The sequence below is a fragment of the Salvelinus fontinalis genome, chromosome 18 (genome assembly GCF_029448725.1).
Source record: "Salvelinus fontinalis isolate EN_2023a chromosome 18, ASM2944872v1, whole genome shotgun sequence".
NCBI lineage: Eukaryota > Metazoa > Chordata > Actinopteri > Salmoniformes > Salmonidae > Salvelinus > Salvelinus fontinalis.
In genome coordinates, this window is record NC_074682.1 from 49581411 (window position 1) to 49600703 (window position 19293).

Consider the following 19293-nt stretch of genomic DNA (forward strand, 5'->3'; position numbering starts at 1 on the left):
GTAAACAAACACGGTATAGCCTCAAAACATGGTTAATAAAACTATAATTCTTATATCATGGAGGGGGGGGGGGGGGTGTTATTGTTTCAACTAAGGAGTCTAGCTTTTAGCGAAATTGGCTAATGCATGTTTAAAGCCTTTTCGTAGGCTATTGTTTTGCAAATTTCTATTGAAGATCTTATTGTCAACTTAACATGGCTGAAAAAAATATCAATTTTCTCGAGTATTCATAGGCTATTGTTATCACTTACAGGATTTTTAAATCAAGGTTTCTAACTATGATATTATTATAGGCTATGCAATATTCTGCATTCAGTTATTCGGCCACAATGACCAATAATAGCATAATAATAATAAAATATTATTATCGAAAGTATATGCCTATAATGTTTTTGTCAAGAGAGCAACTGCAGACGGACAGCAATATGATTGGCTCCTTATTCCAATAATAACCAATCAGCAAACGTTCTCTTCTGGCATATTCAAGATGACATCACGACAAAGGCACGCCCCCTAAAAATATCTAACCTATGAAATATAGTACATATACTTTCAAGCGGATTCAGTAAAGAGCAAAGGTTTGAACATCATCACTTTGTCCGTCAGAGGGAGTCGAGTTTCATATATTCAGCGCTTCGTCCCATAGTCACTGCGTAACTGCTTACCGCGTCGGACTGGAAGGGATCTTGCTTGAAAAACTGTTTTCACTCATAGTTGCTGTTAAGACTTATGTTGATATCCGCCCGAATCACGCTCAAACGTCAGTAAGCTACGCTCCAAAGTCAGTGCGCTTCAAGGAACCGCAGCCCCACTCGAGTTGAATAAGTCTATTCGTGATTTCTAGGAAGTGGTCTACAGTTTTACTTTGTTTCCCACCTGGATTAACTCGGAGACGACCACCAATTTACCTGGTCAACCTTCTTGGTTTAAGCTTTTGTCTGTCAGAAACTATGCTGTGGAAACTAGCAGATAACGTGAAGTACGAGGATGACTGTGAGGTGAGTTTTAGCTGCACAAACCGCACGGCATTACGTTTCAACAAGGTTAGAAAAACAGAAAGAACATTATTTAATAAAAAATATTGTGGCCCTCATGCGCCGCATCGCTTTATCGCGTGTTTAATGGGTAGACTTTTTGTTTATATATATTTGTTGCGCGGCAATCCCTTTTAGACACACTACTTGATAAAAGCTTGACGGAAAGAAAATTATTTTCATGGGAAATGGTTATAACTATGAAGCATATTTTGAATAAGAAAGATCAGTTGTTATCTTACGCAATTTTTCATTGTCGAGTGTAAGTTCAAGTGCATTAGCATAAATGTTTTTTCTTTCTTTTTTGAATGGTAGCCTAAATATGTTTCGTAATGTAACACTATAAGTTGTATATAGGCTATTCTAGATGGGTTACTCTTTCCGCAGTATCTCGACCAGTGCATTGGCTACCGAAGACATGTGGTTTGATTTCAATAAATAACATTTTATTTTGTGTTAAATAAAGTATATTTTGTGTTACTTGAGTTGGATTTAGGTGATAGTATAAAGCTTTTTGATTTACTTAGGCAGGCCTATTGTTCTGAGCTGAGTCAGGTTATTGTAAATCATTACAATTACCAAAGTATTGTTGTTATTATTGTTATTATTATTAATAATAATATAGGCCATAGGGTAGTAAAATAGTCCCCTCCAGACTGTCTTTTGAGAGGTGATGTGGTAACAGCAACATCACAACAGTCCACATAGATTGCATGCTATCAGAAATAAGAACATTATTTTAGTTATTTTTCTGTGCAACAAAATATGCATTTTTACTTTGAATTGTGAAACCATGTCTTCCTTTTCAAGGCTGTTCTAAGCAGCCTTCGTCTGATAATTGTGTACTGAAATAACATTTCGGCCTCTACATATTATGCATGAATGTGTAAAACATTTCACCAAATGTTTTCCTAATCGATGGTGAAAAATAAATATTGATGTCTGCATCAGGCTAGGCTGTCAACATAGTTGTCTTTCCAATAAATTCTGTTGAGGACTGTTGATTCACTACGGATTTGTCTAATTGACATTGGGCACAATATATTATAATTTATCCCTATATCATTATCAACCTAAACTAAGGTCTCTCTTCTGTCCCCAGGAAAGGCACGACGGGAGTAGTAATGGGAACCCCCGGTTACCTCACCTCCCCGCGGTGAGCCAGCACATTTACAGCCCGTCACCGTCCCTCTCCCACTCCGCCAACTCAGACTTCCAACCCCCGTACTTCCCGCCTCCATACCAGCCTATATCATACCCCCAGTCCAGTGACCCCTACTCGCACCTCGGGGACCCTTTCAACATCAACTCCATACACCAGTCGTCCTCTAACCAACAGCAGTCATGGCCGGGGCGACATGGTCAAGAAGGACTGGGACCTCATTCGCGAAGCGGACTCGCGAGCCAGATTCTGGGCCTGGACGGCGGCTCGTCCGGCTTGAGGAGAGAAGGCTTCCGTCGGCCAGAGCTGTTACCGCCTCACGCCCATAGCATTGAGTCAACCATCATTGGTGATAACATAGGACTGCATGAAATGGGCCATGGCCTGGATGATGTTCAAGTGAGTGATTTGATTGTGACTTTGTTGTCTGAGTGAAATTGAATGAGGCATGCTGTCTAAAACAATGGTCAGGCTAAAACTAAATAGACTTGCAAAGGAAAGGCATGCTTTTATTGTCATGAATGGAATGGAAATGTCATATTTCATAACTAACTCCCTTAATTATTATTCTAAGAATAAGTATTACATATTGTTTTTTTGACTTATTTTTCAGCATGTAGATGACCACAGTATTATAATGGCAGATCAGACAGTCATCAAAAAAGGTGGGTTTATTTTACTTTCCAAATATGTAGCCTACAATATATTGACATATGAGAAATGCTTTCACAATTTCAAGACAATATTCCCTTACTGGTTTGTGAGTTACACATGCTTGATGTATAAGGGCACAGTGCCAGAAATTGGTGTGCAACAGGTAACAAGAATGCAATAGAGAAACATTGAGAGCTGTTTACATTTACTCCATAGCTGAGATTGCGTGTTACTAAGTACATACCTGGAAAATTCTACTTCTACAAATATTTAGCAATTATTTGTACAGTGACATGTCTTTGCATTTGATGATAGAAAATCTGAGTAGGAAAGGATGATAGTTGTACTTGTTGGTACATACGTTGATAATCCCAGTAGTCATTAGGTTCACTTAGCTAAACCTAGTTTGGTCCTCTGTGGATTCCTGTGCTGAGGTTGTTTGAATAGAACATCAGAAAAATAACCTTTTCAAAATGGCAGCCTATAGCTGACAAGATGGGACTGAGGACATTGTGCAACCGTTGAAATACTGCATTGAGAGAGAGAGGGAGAGGGAGCGCTTTGGAAAGTCTTTAGAGGTCTAAGCTGGTGCAGTCGACTCCTTTTGAATTCCAGTTGAAAGCAGTCCAATGGGTCGTTGCTCTTCTTGAGACTCGCTGGCTGACTTTCTGCAGAACCAGCTTTAGCTGGGGTGTGGCATCCTCCTTGCATGCGAAGGACAATTCAGTAATTTGTTGGGACATGAAATATTTTGAATGAGGAGGATTCAGTGTTATCTAGTAGGCCCTACCCTCAGCAGTCTTTCATTCAGTCATTTTGTGCGTTGATTTGAAATTCTGCACCACCTTTGTAACCTAATGAATGTATAGATTAATGAATTGTAGATAGTGAATTCATGGTTATCATATTAGTAGTAAATTGATAATAGATGTTAGTGAGATTTGTTAAAACAACATCACTGTGAACATACAGGTTCAGGAACTGTGACGGTAGATAACATTATTGTGATGTGGTGGGTGACACATGTGAGAGTTTGTGTGAAGGGTATGTCCTTTGCCACATTGGCAAGAACGGTAAAGAATAGTTCATGTATTTTCTGTAATAAAGCCTACATGTATAATGCTAAACTGCTTGCTTCACAGGATGAAGTATGAGACTGATACAGTGCAAAAAATGTATAGTAAACATTATTTAGAATGAATAGCCTAACGTGCATGCACACATATTTATTTGTATTTTTAGCACAAATAAACAAAATTAGTACCAAAATCTGAAAGCTTGAATAAAATATTAAATTCAGCTACAGTATAAGCATTTGTGTTAAAGCTACCTAAATGGTATTAATGCTTTGTTTTGCCTATTTTTTTCAATGGCAGCCATTTTGGATTGTATTAAATTGTTGGACATTTTTGATGATTCGTTTTAAATCAATTCGACAATCCAATAAAAAACATACAATATTAAGGAGGTAGCAAGTTGTACAGCACGATAAAGGACATATAGTCTTCGTTACAGTGTGTGCTGGCTCACAGTATTGATCTTCCACTCAAGGTCAGACTGTGGGTAGCCTACATTCTTGTAAACGGTGGCAGCCATACCTCACTCTTAGCCTTGTACCCTATAGATGAGCTCTAAATTGTAATTTTGTCCCCCTTTGTGATTCTTGTCTCAGTACTAGGACTACGAGGGGGCAGAAACCTTGATCGCTTACAGAGGACTTATTATGAGGGGGGCATTCTTGCGGGTGAGGACGAAGGTATATGTAGTGTACTTGTATGTTTGTCTGGGTGTGACTTGTGTGGTTTGACCCTTGAAGTTTTGATGTAAAATGACCACCCAGTTTGCCAGTTTGGGCCCTGTTGCAGTACAACAGAAGTTTTGATCTAAAATGACCACCCAGTTTGCCAGTTTGGGCCCTGTTGCAGTACAACAGAAGTTTTGATCTAAAATGACCACCCAGTTTGCCAGTTTGGGCCCTGTTGCAGTACAACAGAAGTTTTGATCTAAAATGACCACCCAGTTTGCCAGTTTGGGCCCTGTTGCAGTACAACAGAAGTTTTGATCTAAAATGACCACCCAGTTTGCCAGTTTGGGCCCTGTTGCAGTACAACAGAAGTTTTGATCTAAAATGACCACCCAGTTTGCCAGTTTGGGCCCTGTTGCAGTACAACAGAAGTTTTGATCTAAAATGACCACCCAGTTTGCCAGTTTGGGCCCTGTTGCAGTACAACAGAAGTTTTGATCTAAAATGACCACCCAGTTTGCCAGTTTGGGCCCTGTTGCAGTACAACAGAAGTTTTGATCTAAAATGACCACCCAGTTTGCCAGTTTGGGCCCTGTTGCAGTACAACAGAAGTTTTGATCTAAAATGACCACCCAGTTTGCCAGTTTGGGCCCTGTTGCAGTACAACAGAAGTTTTGATCTAAAATGACCACCCAGTTTGCCAGTTTGGGCCCTGTTGCAGTACAACAGAAGTTTTGATCTAAAATGACCACCCAGTTTGCCAGTTTGGGCCCTGTTGCAGTACAACAGAAGTTTTGATCTAAAATGACCACCCAGTTTGCCAGTTTGGGCCCTGTTGCAGTACAACAGAAGTTTTGATCTAAAATGACCACCCAGTTTGCCAGTTTGGGCCCTGTTGCAGTACAACAGAAGTTTTGATCTAAAATGACCACCCAGTTTGCCAGTTTGGGCCCTGTTGCAGTACAACAGAAGTTTTGATCTAAAATGACCACCCAGTTTGCCAGTTTGGGCCCTGTTGCAGTACAACAGAAGTTTTGATCTAAAATGACCACCCAGTTTGCCAGTTTGGGCCCTGTTGCAGTACAACAGAAGTTTTTAGGTTAGGTTCTTATTATTCACTCGATTAGAAGCTACAGACCATTGAACGTTTGATCCAAAATGGTCATCCAATTTGGGCCATGTTTCTGTAAAACAAGTCTTTATTTTAGTCACTCAATTAGAAGTAGCGACAGGGTTGGTCTACGGCAAGGCAGGGGAGAAGGGACTCTCTGTGAAGTAGCATGGAAGAGTTGTGTATGTGTATGGATGTCATGTCAGTGGGTGGTAGGAATGAGGGGACTTTTAGCTGTGAAACCTCAGGAATGACTGTTGGTGAAAAACACACTAGTTCATCGTAGTTATCTAGTGAATGGCCACTTATGGTGTATATCTTGGCTTCCGCAAAGGAAACAGGTTTGTTGTTTACATGTAATAATTCTGAGTTATATAGATTTTTTTACAAATCATTATGATGATGTTACATTTCACAGTTTATTATAAGAGAAAGCATGTTAAAGTTGGAATCCAAGCTGCACTGTGGGGCGGCAACAGACAGTGGAGAGGGATTTTTACAACTGTCGACAAATGCAGCCAGTCTTGATGAATCAAATCCTTTTAAAAAACTAAAAATTTTCTAGGAATTTGTCAAAGAAACAGTCTCTTCACCCATAACATGTTTACAATGCAGCACAGCCTCCATAAAGTCCAATAATGTTGTCTAATGTCTGTCTATCCTCTCTGCAAACCATCATTTCCAATGGGACAGTAAAGATACTCTACATTAACCTTGATCCTCGTACTTTTCCTCTCATTATCATTTCTCTTAACATTATTTAGATTATTAACCAACACTCATACTAACCTCTCCTCTCTCTCCACCCCGTCCCCAGGCCCCGTGTCCCTCCCCAAGGGCAACTCATTGGGCCTGCCCTTCCAGAAGGAGTCCCTGTTAGGCATGGTGTCCAACCCCACCGAGGTGTTCTGCTCAGTGCCTGGACGTCTCTCGCTTCTCAGCTCCACCTCCAAGTACAAGGTGACTGTGGCAGAGGTGCAGCGGCGTCTGTCTCCTCCCGAATGCCTCAACGCCTCTTTGCTGGGGGGAGTCCTACGTAGGTCAGTATCCACACAATATGATTCCATAATGAGATGGTTAGAAGACATTTTAGGGGTGTTAAACATGCTTCTGACAGGTCTTGCAAAGCAATATAACATCAATCATAATGTGCTATACCTGGTAAAGTGTTACCCCAAAGGTTTAAATAAACAAATACATTATAACTGCATCATAATGCATTATAATGGCAGGTGTTACTGTTTTTTCATTGGATGCAATTATGAACAATGGCCAACATCTAGTCTGTTAAAATATGGTTGACAGAAGCGCAAAGGATCACTGATTTTGGTCCTGCTGATTTGGTATATTTAGGAAATCATGGAGAGATGTCCATACAAAACATTACATGCATGTCTCCGAGAGATGTCCCTGGTCAGTTGGATAATGCTGCTGTTCTATAGTTAGTGAGCTACAGATGTACAGTGCAATCGAAAAGTATACAGATCCCTTGACTTTTTCCACATTTTGTTACCTTGCGGCCTTATTCTAAAATGGATTTAAATTTTAAAAAATGCAACTCATCAATCTACACACAATACCCCATAATGACAAAGCAAAAACAGGTTTTTAGAATATAAAAATATTTTTTTAAATAGTGAGCTACTTCAGATGTGTTGACTCAGGGGTGTGCATGCTAGATTAAATGACATATTTATGTATTTTCAATAAATTTGCTAACATTTCTAAAAGTGTGTTTTCACGTTGTCATTAAGGGGCATTTTGTATAGACGGGTGATACAAAAAAATCAATTTTTGTCCATTTTGAATTCAGGCTGTAACACAACAAAATGTGGAATATGTGAAGGGGTATTGAAGGAACAGTGCTTCAGGGTGCTGCTGGATACTAAACTAATGAAAGCTTGGTATCAGTTGCAGGTCTGTAGTGTGAAGAAAAGTTGCGACCTGGTTCATAGATAGACAGTAGGTCAGTAAAGCAACGTTGACGGATACGTAAAAAAGGGCTTCTCTAAAAGCAGCTGTTCCTCTTCAGTAATTGTGTGGTTGAAAGCATCTTGACTACCTTTTTGTATACTCTGCAATTCCTGCTACTTTGCTTTGGGGAAAGGTTACATCAGAGTAGTTAGCACCAGTATAAGAGAGCGCGAGAGAGACAGAGTGTGTGTTCAGGGGGGTTGCAGGGCTATTTTAATTGCTGCTGAGTAGTTGACCTTGTGCCCCATATGTCAGCAGGCAGTCTGTTGAGGGACTATGGGATTCTGACCAGGGCCCCTGCCTGTTTCTGCTGGGAAGGCATGTTTCTCACTTCCCATGTGCCCCTGCCAGTGCCATAGACGTTAAACGCCTCTCTCACACACACACACACACACACACTGAGACACGGTTAAGTAGGTCATGAAGCGATAGGATAGAGTGGGGGCTGTGGAGAGAGGGAGGCAGTCACACACATGCCTCCCCAAAGACGCTGTCTCTCTCACCCACCAAAGAGGGAGCGAAGCCTGCCAATCAGTCATGCGGAAAAATGAATCGTGTGTGTGTGTGTGATTTCCCTGCTATGTGCTTAAGGCGGGAAAAGCATAATTTGTGTCAGTGTTTTATTTTTTTTTAGGTCAGGAAGGGTATCGGAGGCTCTTTTTCGTTTGATTTATTTGTTTCAAAAGTGTATGATGAGGCCTCCTTCAGGGATGGGCCTTTCACTGCTATGCTCTCTCAAAGTGACAGGAAGCCTGGAGTTAGGGTGACAGGAAGTCTGGAGTTAGGGTGACAGGAAGTCTGGAGTTAGGGTGACAGGAAGTCTGGAATTAGGGTGACAGGAAGTCTAGATTTAGGTTGACAGGAAGTCTGGAGTTAGGGTGACAGGAAGTCTGGAGTTAGGGTGACAGGAAGTCTGGAGTTAGGGTGACAGGAAGTCTGGAGTTAGGGTGACAGGAAGTCTAGATTTAGGGTGACAGGAAGTCTGGAGTTAGGGTGACAGGAAGTCTGGAGTTAGGGTGACAGGAAGTCTGGAGTTGCTGTCTCTGCGCTTTATAGAAAAACCATTCCACCACAAATAGCCTATAGAATGGAACATGCTAAATTCTAAATTTAGAGTAGATTTGTCAAACTCATTTTGCCCTGGGGGCCACATTCGGTCTTCAAAGATGCCCGGAGGGCCGCACTAAAAATGTTACCTGACTGTCTAGATTTCATATTAGTGATTATTTGGCGAGCTGGACACAGTCAAGAAACTGTATGAATGTAGGTCCATTATCATTTCTACACAGTTTCTATTTGGTTTCAGTCATTTTAAAGTATATTAAGTTTGCTCCCCCAAAAATATAATATACATAATAATATACATAATATATGTATATATACATATACATACAGTTGAAGTCAGAAGTTTACATAAACCTGAGCCAAATACATTTGAACTCAGTTTTCACAATCCCTGACATTTAATCCCAGTAAAAATTCCATGTCTTAGGTCAGTTAGGAACACCACTTTATTGTAAGAATGTGAAATGTCAGAATAATAGTAGAGAGAATGATTTATTTCAGCTTTTATTTCCTTCATCACATTCCCAGTGTTTCAGAAGTTTACATACACTCAATTAGTGTTTGGTAGCATTTCCTTTAAATTGTTTAACTTGGGTCAAACGTTTCGGGTAGCCTTCCACAAGCTTCCCACAATAAGTTGGGTGAATTTTGGTCCATTCCTCCTGACAGAGCTGGTGTAACTGAGTCAGTTTGTAGGCCTCCTTGCTCGCACACGCTTTTTCAGTTCTGTCCACACATTTTCTATAGGATGGAGGTCAGGGCTTTGTGATGGCCACTCCAATACCTTGACTTTGTTGTCCTTAAGCCATTTTGCCACAACTTTGGAAGTATGCTTGGGGGTCATTGTCCATTTGGAAGACCCATTTGCGACCAAGCTTTAACTTCCTGACTGATGTCTTGAGATGTTGCTTCAATGTATCCACACATTTTCCTGCCTCATGATGCCATCTATTTTGTGAAGTGCACAGTCAACTTAGTGTATGCAAACTTCTGACCCACTGGAATTGTGATACAGTGAATTATAAGTGAAATAATCTGTCTCTAAACAATTGTTGGGAAAATTACTTGTGTCATGCACAAAGTAGATGTCCTAACCGGCTTGCCAAAACTATAGTTTGTTAACAAGAAATTTGGGGAGTGGTTGAAGAACGAGTTTTAATGACTCCAACCTAAGTGTATGTAAACTTTCGACTTTAACTGTATATACACTACCGTTCAAAAGTTTAGGGTCACTTAGAAATATCCTTGGTTTTGAAAGAAAAGCACCTTTTTGTCCAGTAAAATAACATCAAATTGATCAGAAATACAGTGTAGACATTGTTAATGTTATAACTGAATTTTGTAGCTGGAAACAGATTTCTTTATGGAATATCTACATAGGCGTACAGAGGCCCATTATCAGCAACCATCACTCCTGTGTTCCAATGGCACGTTGTGTTAGCTAATCCAAGTTTATTATTTTAAAAGGACAATTGATCATTTGAAAACCCTTTTGTGATTATATTAGCACAGCTGAAAACTGTTGTTCTAATTAAAGAATCAATTAAACTGTCCTTCTTTAGACTAGTTGAGTATCTGGAGCATCAGCATTTGTGAGTTCGATTACAGTTCGATTTCTTCTGAAACTGGTCAGTCTGTTCTTGTTTTAAGAAAGGAAGGCTATTCCATGCAAGAAATTGCCAAGAAAATGAAGATCTCGTACTCCCTTCACAGAACAGCGCATACTGGCTCTAACCAGAATGAAAAGAGAAGCGGGAGGCCCCGGTGCACAACTGAGCAAGAGGACACGTACATTAGAGTGTCTAGTTTGAGAAACGGACACCTCACAAGTCCTCAACTGTCAGCTTCATTAAATAGTAACCGCTTAACACCAGTCTCAACGTCAACGGTGAAGCGGTGACCCCGGGATGCTGGCCTTCTAGGCAGAGTTGCATAGAAAAAGCCATTTTGAGCATGTAATCGAACCCATAAATGCTGATGCTCCAGATACTCAACTAGCCTAAAGAAGGCCAGTTTTAGTGCTTCTTTAATCAGTACAACAGTTTTCAGCTGTGCTAACATAATTGAAATTGGGTTTTCTAATGATCAATTAGCCTTTTAAAATGATAAGCTAACACAAAGTGCCATTGGAACACAGGAGTGATGGTTGCTGATAATGGGCCTCTGTACACCTATGTAGATATTCCATTAAAAATCTGCCATTTCCAGCTACAATAGTCATTTACAACATTAACAATGTCTACACTCCATTTCTGATTGTTTTTATGTTATTTTAATGGACAAACATGTTTGGTTTTCTTTTAAAAACAAGGACATTTCTGAGAGAGAGAGAGATTATAAGAAAGCTTACATATTGTCAATTAATGATGACGCTATTTTTCCTACAGAGCTAAGTCTAAAAATGGTGGCCGGTCATTGAGAGAGAAGCTGGACAAGATTGGGCTCAACCTGCCCGCTGGAAGGAGAAAGGCTGCTAACGTCACCCTGTTAACTGCACTGGTAGAAGGTACGCCGCTCAATTTCCTCTTTAAACTTAAACTGTGGTAAATGTGCCCCAGAGTGGTCACAACATATAACACCATAGAAATACAATGCATAGAATTCATCTCCATCTTTACTCTTTGAACAAGCTGGCTCGTCCAAAAATGGTCTGTCAATTGAATTGATTATTGCACATATTATGCACGGAGAGATGTGATCAGCAATATCTGATTAAGTTGTCTGAGATGGTGATGAGACACCGTTGCTTACACCCATGGTTGTTTCTACCATCTATCTATTCATTATACAGTATTACTATGATAAACAGAAAAGTTGAGATCCCTAAGCTACTGTGACAGTATTACTATAATACTGGCTGTATATAGTATATAGTAACAGTGGCTAGTACTTTTCTTGTAATTTCTTCCTTTTTGGTCAAAATGGCTGTGACCAATCTGATGTTTGAGTTCTTGCTGGTATTCCTCTGTCTTTGAATATCAAGGCGGCGTCGACGTTATCCACACTGACTGTCTTGGTGATATTTTGAGGTTATCAAGACGCTGGCAAGACCGAAGAGCACGAGAATAGCCCTGAAACTTTATCGAGTCCAGGCCTGTCTATTACGGCTGTGACACTATCTAATACAACACACATGACCAAAGAAATGTGTAGCTTGTAACCTTCCTGTCTTACAGATCACACAAACTCTTCAAAGATGTAAAGGGAACATGTGAAATCACCACACAGTACACTACTCCAGAGCTGTAGCCAGGGTGTGAGTTTTAATGTGTGTGAGTGTGTGTTGGTGTGGGTGGGGTTTTCTATACAATTGAATAACTCTAAAATGCTATTTGGAGAATGGCAAAAAAAAATCAAATTACCCAAGGCATTATCACATTGGGTACTGTAGCGTCATTCACCTCAGTCGATCTACAAACACATAGTCTATTAGCTATACAATTAGCCGATACACATTAATTCACATTAACTCAGCACCGGAATTAAAAAATATAACCGAGGGATCTGTTATCAGAAAAAGTATTGTATTAACAATAGGTAAACAAATGCTTTACAGAGGGGGAAAAAACGTTGCCGTTTTACAGCTAATTTCCTGCAATTCTACACATTTTGCCATAGGGTCGGGATAAATGTTTTCAGTTTTAAAAGTACATTTCCTGCAATTCTACACATTTTGCCATGACTTATGCCATGTTAATATGATACAATACATGGCCAAAAGACACGTGCTCGTCAAACATCTCATTCCAAAATCATGCTATAACAGCCTCCCCTCTTCTGGGAAGGCTTTCCACTAGATGTTGGAACATTGCTGAGGGGACATGCTTCCATTCAGCCACAAGAGCATTAGTGAGGTTGGGCACTGATGTTGGGCGATTAGGCCTGGCTCACAGTCGGTGTTCCAATTCATCCCAAAGGTGTTCTATGGGGTTGAGGTCAGGGCTCTATACAGGCCAGTCAAGTTTTTCCACACCGATCTCGACAAACCATTTCTGTATGGACCTCGCTTTGTACGGGGGCATTGTCATGTTGAAAAGGGAAAGGGCCTTCCCCAAACTGTTGCCACAAAGTTGGAAGCACAGAATCATCTAGCATTTCATTGTATGCTGTTGTGTTAAGATTTCCCTTCACTGGAACTAAGGGGCCTAGCCCGAACCATGAAAAACAGCCCCAGACCACTATTCTTCCACCACCAAACTTGACAGTTGGCACTATGCATGGGGCAGGTAGCATCCTCCTGGCATCCGCCAAGCACAGATTTGTCCGTCGGACTACCAGATGGTGAAGGGTGATTCATCACTCCAGGGAACACGTTTCCACTGCTCCAGAGTCCAATAGCAGTGAGCTTTATACCACTCCAGCCGACGCTTGACATTGCGCATTTTGATCTTATGTTTGTGTGCGGCTGCTCGGCCATGGAAACCCATTTCATGAAGCTCCCGACAATCAGTTCTTGTGCTGACGTTGCTTCCAGAGGAATTTTGGATCTCGGTATTGTGTTGCAACTGAGGACAGACGATTTTTACACGCTACGCGCTTCAGCACTCGACGGTCCCGTTCTGTGAGCTTTTGCGACCAAGCTTTAACTTCCTGACTGATGTCTTGAGATGTTGCTTCAATATATCCACATAATTTCCCCCCTCATGATGCCATCTATTGTGGGAAGTGCACCAGTCCCTCCTGCAGCAAAGCACCCCCACAACATGATGCTGCCACCCCCGTGCTTCACGGTTGGGATGGTGTTCTTCGGATTGCAAGCCTCCCCCTTTTCCCTCCAAACATAACGACGGTCATTAAGGGCAAACAGGTCTATTTCTTTTGATTTTTCCATGATGCCAGCAAAGAGGCACTGAGTTTGAAGGTAGGCCTTGAAATTCCTTCCACAGGTACACCTCCAATTGACTCAAATTATTTCAATTAGCCTATCAGAAGCTTCTAAAGCCATTACATCATTTTATGGAATTTTACAAGCTGTTTAAAAGCACAGTCAACTTAGTGTATGTAAATTTCTGACCCACTAGAATTGTGGTACAGTGAATTATAAGTGAAATATTCTGTCTGTAAACAATTGTTGGAAAAATGACTTGTGTCATGCACAAATTAAATGTCCTAACTGACTTGCCAAAACTATAGTTTGTTAACACAAAATTTGTGGAGTGGTTGAAAAACGAGTTTTAATGACTCCAACCTAAGTGTATGTAAACTTCCGACTTCAACTGTATGTAGCAACGGCCCTGCCCATCTCCTCTCATGAAGTATTTCATGAAGATGTCTCTTGTCTAGATTCGTTCGTTGTTTTGAGGCAGAATAGTCACCTCCGTTTATTTATGAATCCCATCTTTGACGCCCTCATCAGTCACACCTTGGCTAGACAATGTCTAAACAATGACGCATAGTTGTGTGCCCAATATTCATTTAATTACGTCTAACCACTCATAGCCACGTGTGATTTAATTTTCCCCTCTTATCCCTAATCCCTATAAATGGGTGCAGGAGAATGACTCGGGGCCGGTGTTATTTAGAGACCTTCAAAGTCTGAATCAAGGCTGGTTATCACGTGTTCCACTTGCCAGGAGGGCCAACTGACCTTAAAGCCTAGCGTTTCTGAATTGCTACATTCCACATGTGATGTGCATGTTTATCAATAAGTGACTCTGTTTGGTGCTACAGGCCGTCCGGGTGCAGTTAGCCACATCAGCCCATTAAAGACCATGCAGGAAGTCCCCCTTGAAGATGGGATACATTCACCCTCAGTGGCTTGTCTTCCCCCGAGCTAAGAGACTGAGCACGACTGATTATTGTTCCTTGTACTGTTCCACTATCTCCATATAGTGCCCCTGTGGGCTGTGGTATGTCAGCAAGACCACATTTGCATTTCGGTCTCCTAGATAAGAGTTTGGTGTCTTATTTTGCATCTGTTTGTGGAATTTTCAAACTGTGTCTTTGTCTTTATAGGAGAAGCCGTTCACTTAGCAAGGGATTTTGGCTACTCGTGTGAGACAGAGTTCCCGGCAAAGGCCATCGCTGAATACCTTGGTCGACCACACGTGGAACGTAATGAGGTCAACTCCCGCAAGAACATGCTCCTTGCTGCTAAGTGAGTGTCTCTCTGTCTTTCTCTATCTCTCTCTCTCCTCCAAATTAAGGGACGTAATTTACATAAAAGCCCTGCAGGGTTTTGAAGGTAGGTGAAGTTTTGACTCGGTTTTCAACGTTTAAAAAAAAATATTTCTGTAGTTTTCAATCTGCTCTTGACTTATAAAACATCTTGATAACTATGCTACTTTTGAGACCTCCCAATTTCATAGTGTCAACATGAAACCGTGTACTTCTCTTACTGGATCATTGTCAACTAGATATAAATCCAGTGGTCCATGTCTGGGTCATGTACATTTCGCTATCAACATTTCTGTCATCTTTTTTTCACCAGGCAAATCTGTAAAGAGTTCACCGATCTGCTGACTCAGGACCGTTCGCCTCTGGGGAACACGCGGCCAGCGCCCATCCTGGATCAGGGCATCCAGGGCTGCCTGACCCACTTCAGCCTCATCACCCACGGCTTCGGCTCGCCAGCCATCTGCGCCGCCATGACCTCCCTCCAGAACTACCTGAATGAGGCCCTCAAACAGGTGGACAAAATGTACCTGAGCTCAGGCAGCGACACGCAGGGCTCCTCCGACAACGGTAGCAAAGCCTCTGACAAAATGGAGAAGCACAGGAAATGAGGAAATACTATCCTGTTGGACTGTACAGCCCCCCCTTTCCCCTTTGGACTTCTTTGACATCGATATTTAGAAGCGAAAATGATCTGTATGATTCCGATTCTAGATTTTTTTGTGTATCCACCCAGTTGAATTGAACATTTTACCCCGTTATGGCCAATGTTTACAAGTTTAGTTTCTCAAATAACACTGCTTTTGCCCGGCTACCACCTTTGGGCTGCTTTCAATGCGAGATCGACCTACCTTGGTGCCTACTGTAGTAGTGGGTGCTTAAACTGTGCACAGCCAAAGGGTCTGGACTTAGTTGACATGGGGTAAGGAACAGAAAGCAGACTTTGTTGTTTCCCTAGAGGACATCATTTCAAGATGGGTTGCTGTGGCTGTGAATTCTTTTCAGCTTTTTTCCCCTCTTCTGTCTGGAGGCAAAGCCTCTGATTTCCTGTGTCTCTTCCGCGGTGCTCAGTTCCCATTGGACTTACCAAAGGACACTTTTTTTCTACGGAAGAGAAGAAAATCCACTTCATTTGTTTTTCATTCGTTGCTTGAATTTTCAAAATGACTTCAATGGGTACAGTGTTATTGTGTTTTTTTCATGGGAGTTTTTTTAGTAGGTCTGGAAAAAAGCCTGTTTGTCTGTTTTCCCCAGAAACCTTAAAGGCGATTTGCAATAGCAGCCATTCAGTGTTGGATCAGGGATGGTTACTCAGTGTTGGATACCGGATGGTTACTTGTGGGCTGTGACAAAAGGCAATGGGCTCTTTGCTACTTTGAACCCTGTCTTTAAGTACACATATTGCCCATTGGTTCCTTTAGTATTTGTAAACTTTGCAATGTAAAAGGAATCAGTCCTGGACCAGATTAGATATCCCTCACCTTCAGTACAAAAACTATTCAATATTGATGTTAAATGTATCCAATCCTAATAAGACATTTTCATCTGAACTCTATCCAGTATGCCAGCAAGAGTGTATGTGTTTTATTGTTTGTGTGTGTCTGTGTATGCAAAATGTTTATATTTCTTTCGAGAAAGATTTTTTTTTTTTGTCCGTTACCTTTACCCTGAATGTAAATATTTTCTAATTGATGTTGTAATTTAATGGGATATGTAAATAATGGTATCATTCTGGTGAATGGCTTCACTTTTTACAATGTGTTAAACTTTTCTAAATGGGTTAGTTTTTATAATGTAGAGGTTAGGCAGTGGGTATGATATGCTTTTTGAATATGTGTAAAACTGTTTTAAAGTCCTAGGAAAAGTAATAAAAAGACAACCCTGTTATAAGGACTTTGTTGATTTTCTCCTCTCTGGGCGAGAGCCTTACATAGACATTAATGAGCTATCAGAAAAGGACTTCTGTCCCTCTCGCCATGTCTCTCTTTCTCGCAACCACACACACACACACACACTCATGCACACACACACACACAAAGTACAAAAGCCCCTGTTTTTTCAGCTTTGTGTATAATAAATGATGGACAAGTCATGTGTGTGAAGATTTTCCTATTAATAAACAGTAAAAGTCCCACAAATAATGGGAACATTGGGCATCATTATCTGTAGTAATTTAGCTACACAAATAAGGAATGTGGCTTGGTGCATGAAAATGGTAGAAAAAGGCCTCATTTGAGGGTCATGCACTCAGGTCCAAGCCAAACATTGCTAGTTTATGTTTTCACTTAGTTAACCATTTGGTGCACAGCACACATACCTGTTTGTCCCCCTAAAACTGTGGTTCATTTTGTGGACTTTATTTTTTAGGAAGTTCCCCCTTTTCACATTCATATGCCCGTCTGGAGAACAGGTGTTTTCATGTGTTGCCTAATCTAAACTGATCTCTACTTTATCATATGACACACTGACAAATGTGTGAGTTGGATGTTTCACAATAGGGGGAACCCCATTTTGATCTGTGAGGAAAACAACGATTGAACTAAGGTGCTGTGGTGCTCAATGTGTTGACTCTTGAGCAAGGCAGTTTAATAATCTTCCACTGATTCATGAAGCAAGTCTATTTACATGGATCACATCAACTCTCACAACACAAATCCCTGCCCCCATGTGAAACAAAGGTATAATACCATTATCCATGTTAGACACTTGACTCAAGATTACAGCGGGATTTCAGAGTAGCTTTCACTTAAGTGACACCGAAGGTATGTAGGAAGCCTACAACATATCTCTTATCTGGGCTATCCAACGCCTCATTGAAATGTGTTACTACTGACATCCCTATTTTACTACCCTGTGTCCTGCGGTGTTGTTCACTAAGAAACCATTGGCTGTATCCCGAATACCCATACTAGCGTACTAAATAGTATGTGAAAATGTTTTTTATAGTATGTGAAATGTCTAAACTAGTACTCCAAATACGCCATCTAATGTGCAACTGCGTTGACCCCCGCCATTTGTTCATTTTGGTACAGCGCGTCAATTTACCTGATTATCAGCTGTTGTCAAACACGTGAATCGGAAAAGACTAGTGAATTCTACCACAGTAGATCAAACGCCAAAATGAGTATGCAGTTTAAGTATGTAGTACGCTAGTATGGGTATTCGGACACAGGCACCGCCTAGTTGGACAAATAGTTTGCTGTTTGACTCATGTCATGTCTAGCAGCCCAACAAGTAGAAACGTCTCCCTTAGAACCTGTTTGACCAGACCTGTCACCCCCGCTGTAGCTGAGCACTCTGCTAGCGGTTGTCCGTAACTGCCTTCAGTTACATTAATTTATTTCTCCAGAGGGGTTGAAAGCTGAGACAAGGAACTGCTTCAATTGTCTTTGATGACTGGTCTAGCACGGTTACGGCAACACTTCCTTCCTCTTCGACCAGAGGAGATTTTATTTATTTTCTTTCCACTATCAAACTCTTGTTAATGTTTGTCTACTCACAGGTGTTGCTTTTTGCTGTTAGCTTAAGCCACAAACTAGTTATTAGCTAAGTAACCGTTTACAGTTCTCACCATCACTGTTTGGCCTTTTGAAAGCCTCCAGTGGATGTCATAGTTTCGTTAGTTTACTGTAATACGCTCAGAATGTAATGATATCAGAGATAGCTTGGCCTTCTATGTAGCTAGGGTTTAGATTGACACGTTTCACTCCTTTACATGTACAATATTCAATAAAAGCTGAATGGTCCTGTATTTGTGCCTGTTGATGAACTTGGAAAGTGTTTTTCCCCTGCCACTTCCCCACATTCATCACAACTAGATACTCATTTGCATTGGCACTATTCCACTCATAACATGGTAGTAAGGGATATGGAAACCCCCTTTCCTCCTTCCCCTTTTTCATAGACATGTTATTTGTTTTGATGGTGCTTTGTTGATAGCAAAGGGAGCATGTCAGTTCAGCAGTATAAAACTATGTTTTTTAGTTGTATCGCTATATGGTCAAACTGCTGCACCCACTCACACATTTTCAATCAACACAGGGTGGTTTATATGTGAAGCAAGTTTGGACCTGTTACGCCTACCTGTAACTGATTCTAATTTACGTCTGTTCTCCGAAACATAATTGACGAGCTAATATATAATAATTGTTTGATCTCATTTCGATGCCCGGAGTTAGTTATCAACTCTCAATTCATCAGACCATAAACTTATTTTATGTAAGCCGTGACTCGATGACCTTTCTATTTAGGTCACGAGAAGTAACATGACACTGTTGTTTCAAGATAGAGGAGGACAGATCATGAAACACTCACTGGCTTCAAAGATGACAAGAATCCTCAACTGTTACCCAAGTTGTGTGTCATTCTTTTGGCAAATTAACTATCCTGTCTTGATTTAAACAAATGGGTTCAGTTGACAGCCCCTCAGTGGGAA

At 40.9% G+C, this 19293-nt stretch overlaps 1 protein-coding gene across 3 annotated transcripts; it reads left to right on the forward strand.

Moving 5' to 3' along the window:
• The first annotated feature begins 436 nt into the window (after positions 1-436).
• tfap2c (transcription factor AP-2 gamma (activating enhancer binding protein 2 gamma)) lies at positions 437-16748 on the forward strand. Of its 3 annotated transcripts, none has more exons than XM_055869737.1 (8): positions 437-998; positions 2137-2595; positions 2810-2861; positions 4523-4606; positions 6523-6745; positions 11132-11250; positions 14700-14841; positions 15175-16748. In XM_055869737.1, exons 1-8 carry the CDS (start codon positions 951-953, stop codon positions 15467-15469), a joined length of 1422 nt encoding a protein of 473 aa, XP_055725712.1. In that variant the 5' UTR covers positions 437-950; the 3' UTR covers positions 15470-16748. The 3 variants fall into 3 exon arrangements, with proteins under 3 accessions (XP_055725712.1, XP_055725713.1, XP_055725715.1); XM_055869738.1 differs by having other exon boundaries at positions 4523-4594; XM_055869740.1 differs by lacking the exon at positions 4523-4606.
• Positions 16749-19293: the final 2545 nt, after the last annotated feature.